Here is a 7,371-nt window from a genome sequence, read left to right as displayed (position 1 = left end):
AGAATGTAGTTTTATTGTATTTGCGGTGGTTATTTGTTCTACTGCGTATGGCATGCACGAGACCGAGTAGAATCACTGAACATTAATTGCCATCAAAGCCTTCACTACAACTGTGCGTTTCAATGTGTGCAAAAATAAACTGTTAGGTTAGCCTAAGGTCAAACTCACAACATCTATGAAGTGTGGCTTTATTATTGCAGGTATTTGACAGACCCGATTATAAAGCATATGGCTGATTTATTAATCCACCTAAAGTAGCCTTTACTTTGGTGCATGAAAGTGCACCAGAGAGAGAGAGAGAGAGAGAGATTATTTTCAGAACCAGTGTTTTGCCAATGAGTTTCTTTTTCAAATTGTGACTTAAATGCATGATGTCAAAGTCATAGTAGGCTATTGGGCCAATATGATGGGTTGTTGTAGTATTGGATCCAACCCCAGTTATGGGTTTGTTTTAAATAGATACCTTTTATTATTCCAGTGTAGCAAATATGTTGATGCACAAAGACTGCCTTTTATGAGTTTGGGCCCCTGCTCTTCTAATATTTGCATATCCATGAATACAGGCCAACTAATGCAATGGGGGAGAACAGAGAGAGTCCAACAGAGGATGCGGTGGAGAACGCTGAGCAACCAACGGAGGATGCAATGGTGGAAAATGTAGAGCGACTAACGGAGGATGCAACGGTGGAGAACAGAGAGCAACCCTGTCCTGATTTTGTCATCCCAGAGCATTTTGGTGCTTTTGACAATTCAGTGTCATTGTACTCTGGCTTTGACAACAGCACCCTCACCTCTCCACGGCACCCTACTATGTCCCAGACTTGTGACTGTACCATGCTAACAACTTTGAATATACCAGATGTTCCAAGTGAGCCTGCAGATGGCCCCTCTGCATCACACCAATCTGAGGTATGCATATGAATAGTTTTCTGAGCACACAATAACAGTCTTTTATAATGCTCCATGTATCTTCTTGTCATTAGATTGTTCTTGTGTGTGTGTTGGTCAGGGTCAGTAGTTGATATTTTATCTATCTATATACCGCGGTTGGCCCTAATAGCCCCCTGCTCCCCCACAATCAGCCAATACTGCTATTAGAGCAGGTTCATTTCTTCAAACACATTACCTGCTGCACTCCAAGGTTACCGCAAACATGTATGCAAGATATTTTGTTATGTATGTGGCTTGGTCACTCTGAAGATGAAGAAGAAACACTTGACAATTCATAACAATAGTAGGAGCAGTGAATCTTATCCTCTTGGTCTTCAATGCAAATACTACTTGTCACTCCAATCATTAAAGCTCCAAGATCTATCTGCAGCATAAAGTGTAACTCATTGTATGCGGATGCTATTTCTTCTAGAAAAATGAAATGACCAAAAAATACACATCTGATGACTTTTTTTTTTTTTTTGTTAAAGGATGACTCCTGCCAGGACAGTCTGACCAAACAAGCTACTGCTATTGTGTTGACTGCAAGAGAAAGACACCATCTTTCGCAGGTCTGTCCGCATGCAACATTACTATATAATTTATTCTTTGGCTGTGTTGATCATCTGCAATGTCAAATCTGATAATTTGATAATATTTACATTTGTCCATGAACTGTCACAGACTTATTTATCATCATGCTTTATTGCTCTGTCATTCAATTGATAAGTTCATTGTTTCCACAGGTTTTTTTTAAATAATTATTATCATTTATTCATTAATCCTCATTGAAAGGGGGGTGTAATCTCTGTCTCTGTAGAGGGTAGTACAAAACGATTCTTTTATATATATATTGGACTATTGTAATTATATCTTATTTGTCTTTTTGGGCCTTTTTTTCAGACTGGTGTGAATGAAGTTGTGGCTGCAATGCAACAGTACCAAGCTTTGTTGGTGACCAATCTGAGGAGTCGGCTACAAAGAGTATTCCAACAACACCAGGGAAGTGAACTTGAAAAGGAGGCTCTGGCGGTATTTGACCAGTTGGAGGATCCGTTTGCCTCTGTTTCAACAACGTACAGGCAGGACTGTGTGATTAAGGACTATTTCCATTTTGTAGAGTCAGAGGAAGTTACTGTTGGGTATACTGCTTGCTTTCTTAAAAAAGGAGCAAAAAGAGTCCTCCCTACCAGACCCAAATGTTTTCAGTATGTTCCTCTGATCAAAAGTCTGGAGCAGTTATTGTCCCATCCAAAAGTCCTGGCAATGATAGATGAGCTACAGAAATATAGAAGTGGGTATTTGTATGACATTACAGATGGTGAATTCATGAAATCACACCCCTTATTTTCTGCCCGACCCTCTGCCTTACAGATAATCCTTTACTCTGACGAAATTGAACTTTGCAACCCGCTGGGGTCTCATGCTTCCAAGAATAAGTTGGTAATGTTTTATTATACACTTGGAAACATTAATCCAAAATATAGATCAAAACTGGCTTCAATTCACCTACTCACCATTGCAAAGAAGAGAGAACTCTCTGAATGTGGAGTTGATGGAATTTTGGGAAGGCTGCATGAGGACCTAGTAAGGCTATACGAGGGTGTTAGAATTCAAATTGGGGATGGTGAACGTGAAATATATGGAGCATTAGTTTCTATATGTGGGGACACTTTAGCTCAGCATGAGCTTTGTGGTTTTAAAGAGGATGTTGGTTTTGCTTTCAAGAAATGTAGGCAGTGTGAATGTACATTTGAGGACATGCAGTTGTATTTTGATGAGGATTACTTTGAAGAAAGAAACATAGAGAGACATATGCGGCAGTGTAGTGATATTGAGAAGGCCAATACTGAGTATCTCAGAAACAGTTTAAAAACTACATTTGGGATCAACAGAAGGAGTAAACTGGTAGAATTCCCAGCTTTTAACTTGATCCAACAAACACCCCAAGACATCATGCACGTAATTCTGGAAGGCATTGCCCCATTAGAAATAAAGTGTGTGATGAAACAGTTAGTACTTTTAGGACTTCTTGACTTAGATGTTCTCAATAGTGCGTTACTTGCATTTCCCTACTCTCCACTTGATGTCAGAGATAAACCAAGCCCTATAAGCTATAGCACATTAGCATCCAGTGACAATAAATTAAAGCAATCCTCAGGCCAAATGATTGTTCTACTTAAAATTCTTCCATTTCTGATTGATAGAGTTAAAGGTAATGAGTACCACACAGTCATTCTTGAGCTGATAGAAATAGTTCAAATTTTGTTTGCTCCTGTTATTGGTCTACAGACTATCAACAAATTGAAAACACTCATTGAACAGCACCTAACACATATGAAGAACCTTTTCCCAGATAACAGCATCACTCCAAAGCAACATTATTTGATTCATATTCCATCTCAGATTAAGCTACTGGGACCAATGGTCCGTCATATGTGCATGAGATTTGAATCAAAGCATTGCTTTTTCAAACAGTGGGCTTCAAAACTAAACTTTAAAAATGTTTGCAAGTCCTTAATAAGGCATAATCAAATGTATGAATGCTGTCAGAATGTTAGTAGTTCTGAACACCCTATTTTTTCAAATGATTGTACATTGGGACCGATATCAGAAATAAGCAACATGTCATACTTAAAAGAAAAAATGAGAGCCTTTCTTGGAAATGATGAGGTAAACCATGCAGTGTCTGTAAAATGGATTAATCTAAATGGCAACAAATACATACGGGAAAAGTCATTAATTGTGAGTGACGTTAATTCTGATCTGCCAGAATTTGGACTTTTAAGACATATCTATGTGATTAATTCATCATTGTTTTGTTTTGAGTTCATGCAGTACAACACCATTTGTTATAATAGAGATTATATGGCATATCAATTAGAGATCCCAAACTTGGCACAAGCAACTGAACTGATATCTGTCAATAACCTTGTAGATTTCACTCCGTATTACAGCTTTACTCACAAGGATATGGTCTTTGTCCCAATGAAATATTACCTCGGAGATGTGATTGGGCTACACAAAGCCTCATCTGATGTAGAAAAGGCACACTGTTATTCTGCTATTAGCTGTGGCTCATATTCAGTCATGGAAATTTGGCAAAAAGTTATTGAAATGTTATAAAATTCATTTAGTGGGCAACACAACTGGTTAATAGCTTTTTCTAAATCAGTCAACTGTATTGCATGTTTGTCTTGTTTGACAATAAATGAATTTTTTTTTAAAAATTGCTGTCATTTCTTAAAATTCTTAAATTGAGAAGTTGTGCAAGTGGTCTTAATCTTAAAATAAGGAACATAATCTTCATCCTTTGCTTGGATAATTTGCAAAAGATGTCCATACCTTGTTACTAGTTAAATTGAGCTTGATCTTAGCTGGTAAATCTTATTAAGAAAAAGTTAGATATATTTTCTCAAAATAAGACTATTTTTCTTATGTGAAAAATGCTTGTCAAGATTCTTCTTCTTGTTAGACTAAAAATAGGACAAATTTTCTAGAAAAAAAGCCTTTTTTTACTTTCTTAAAAATCTGTTTTTGCAGTGTACTTCTAGCTGCATGTGGTCTGAGTACAAGTACATCAGTCTTGTCAGAGTTAAGCAGAAGGAAGTTAATAAGCATCCAGTGTCTAATGTCCTTAACACATTCCTCAATTCTATTAAGCTGGAGTCTCTCATCAGGTTTTGCAGAAACATACAACTGTGTGTTATCAGCATAACAGTGGAAACTAATACAATGTTTACGAATAATATCACCCAGAGGTAACATATATAAAGAAAAAAGCAGTGGACCCAAGACAGAACCTTGTGGAACACCAAACTTTACCTCAGTATGTCTAGAAACATCACCATTTATGTCAACATACTGATAGTGATCAGTTAAATAAGAGCTGAGCCAGGAGAGGGCCGTTCCCTTAACTCCCACAACATTTTCTAGTCTATCCAGAAGAATGGAATGATCAATGGTATCAAATGCTGCACTAAGGTCAAGCAACACAAGCAGCAAGACACAGCCCTGATCAGATGCCAACAGTAGGTCATTTGCTACTTTAACCAGAGCTGTCTCTGTGCTATGATGAGGTCTAAATCCTGACTGATGCATTTCATGGATGTTATTCCTGTGTAAATATGAGCATAACTGCTGTGCCACAGCTTTTTCAAGGATCTTGGAAATAAAGGGGAGGTTTGATATTGGCCGATAATTGGACAGCTGACAGGGATCAAGGTCAGGTTTTTTAATCAGGGGTTCGATAACTGCTAGTTTAAAGGATTTGGGTACATAGCCAATTGTAAGAGAAGAATTTATTATTTTTAGAAGCGGTTCAATTGCTCCGCCTACTCAAGCGAGTAGGACGCTTCTTTGCTTTGCTCCTGCTTGATCTTTATTTTATTTTACTTTACTTTCTCATTTAACTTCTATTTTTTCATTTAATTTTTCATCTTTATAAGATAAGTTAGTTTATTTATAACTATCTTACTTTATAAGATAGTTAGAGTGAGGGAAGGATGGAGCGTGAGATCGACAGGCGGATCGGTGCAGCCTCCGCAGTGATGCGGTCGCTTTACCGGTCCATCGTGGTGAAGAAGGAGCTGAGCCAAAAGGCGAAGCTCTCAATTTACCGGTCGATCTACGTTCCGACTCTCACCTATGGTCATGAGCTTTGGGTAATGACCGAAAGAACAAGATCGCGGATACAAGCGGCTGAAATGAGTTTCCTTCGCAGGGTGGCTGGGCGCTCCCTTAGAGATAGGGTGAGAAGCACAGTCACTCGGGAGGAGCTCGGAGTAGAGCCGCTGCTCCTCCACATCGAGAGGAATCAGCTGAGGTGGCTCGGGCATCTTTTTCGGATGCCTCCTGGACGCCTCCCTGGGGAGGTGTTCCAGGCATGTCCCCCCGGGAGGAGGCCCCGGGGAAGACCCAGGACACGCTGGAGGGACTATATCTCTCGGCTGGCCTGGGAACGCCTCGGTGTTCTTCCCGAGGAGCTGGCCGAGGTGTCTGGGGAAAGGGAAGTTTGGGCTTCCATGCTTAGACTGCTGCCTCCGCGACCCGGTCCCGGATAAGCGGAAGAAGACGAGAGACGAGAAGATAAGTTAGTTTTTAAAACAAAATGCCAGGGGGCAAAAAATCCAGGAGATCCTGCAGAAAATGCACAGAACTAGAACAGAGGATTTCTATCCTGGAATCAAAGATTGATGCTCTGCCAAAGACAGACGAATTAAGAGCGATATCTCAGGAAAGGAGTACAGAAACAGTGGCTGAGAATGCAGAGATTGCACCCCGACAGGCCGATGGCATTGCAGATCGAGTGGATGAATTCATCGATCTAACAGGGCAAAATGTCTCATCTCATCTCATTATCTCTAGCCGCTTTATCCTTCTACAGGGTCGCAGGCAAGCTGGAGCCTATCCCAGCTGACTACGGGCGAAAGGCGGGGTACACCCTGGACAAGTCGCCAGGTCATCGCAGGGCTGACACATAGACACAGACAACCATTCGCACTCGCATTCACACCTACGGTCAATTTAGAGTCACCAGTTAACCTAACCTGCATGTCTTTGGACTGTGGGGGAAACCGGAGCACCCGGAGGAAACCCACGCGGACACGGGGAGAACATGCAAACTCCACACAGAAAGGCCCTCGCCGGCCCCGGGGCTCGAACCCAGGACCTTCTTGCTGTGAGGCGACAGCGCTAACCACTACACCACCGTGCCGCCAGGGCAAAATGTGAGTACAGAAAACTGGCACATGATGGGTGGCAGGCCCAAAAATAAAAACAGAAGAGTAATTGCCTCAACACCAGCTCATTTTGATACTATGCAACCCGTGCTCCACAGCCATGCTATTAGAAATAGAGCCAGGTCTACAAATTATAATAGGATTTACAATCCTATGGAAAATCCACAGCCCATAAGGCTTCAGAACAAATTTGAATGCCTCAGGGATGTGGAAGCGGAATTTTCAGGCGGACAAACACATCATGGAAAGAGATCGCACCACAACCGAAGAGCTGTGGGAAGAGGCAAAAAGCAGCTCGTAACACCACCTGATCCCACAACCCTTGTTCTTGGTGATTCCACTGTAAGACATTTAAAAGGACATGGGATGATTATTTGCTGCCTTCCAAATGCATCCATCTCTGACACCAAAGACAGCATTTTGAAACTCATGTCCGAGCATAAAACTATCAAACGTATTGTTGTGCATGTGGGAGCAAATGATGTTTTCAGAGAACAGCTGTTTGTCCAAGATGATTTCAGAAAACTTTTTTCTGATCTCTATAAGACTGGAATACAATCTTTTATCAGTGGCCCACTCCCTGCAAGGGGAAGCTTTGCATTTACTCGACTCTTCAGTCTTAACACCTGGCTTGGAAAAACTTGTTTTTTATTTGGTATGAACTTCATAGACAATTTTAACCTTTTCTGGAATCGCAGAG

At 40.8% G+C, this 7,371-nt stretch overlaps 1 protein-coding gene across 1 annotated transcript; it reads left to right on the top strand.

The window, feature by feature from the left end:
- The first annotated feature begins 576 nt into the window (after window positions 1-576).
- Window positions 577-2,255, top strand: LOC132890123 (uncharacterized). Its single transcript, XM_060926913.1, has 4 exons — window positions 577-909; window positions 1,422-1,502; window positions 1,834-2,138; window positions 2,249-2,255. The coding sequence occupies exons 1-4, from the start codon at window positions 577-579 to the stop codon at window positions 2,253-2,255; spliced, it is 726 nt and encodes a 241-aa protein (XP_060782896.1).
- The last annotated feature ends 5,116 nt before the right edge of the window (window positions 2,256-7,371 follow it).

This window comes from Neoarius graeffei, chromosome 1 (genome assembly GCF_027579695.1).
Source record: "Neoarius graeffei isolate fNeoGra1 chromosome 1, fNeoGra1.pri, whole genome shotgun sequence".
In the NCBI taxonomy this organism is placed as follows: Eukaryota; Metazoa; Chordata; class Actinopteri; order Siluriformes; family Ariidae; genus Neoarius; species Neoarius graeffei.
This window is presented reverse-complemented; position numbering and strand designations above follow the sequence as displayed.

Bases quoted from the DNA above. Each gene is read 5' to 3' on its own strand.
- LOC132890123 (XM_060926913.1), top strand. From the start codon at position 577: ATGGGGGAGAACAGAGAGAGTCCAACAGAGGATGCGGTGGAGAACGCT. The intron at 910-1,421 runs GTATGCATATGA...TTTTTGTTAAAG, and splicing joins CTGCATCACACCAATCTGAG to GATGACTCCTGCCAGGACAG. The intron at 1,503-1,833 runs GTCTGTCCGCAT...CCTTTTTTTCAG, and splicing joins AAAGACACCATCTTTCGCAG to ACTGGTGTGAATGAAGTTGT.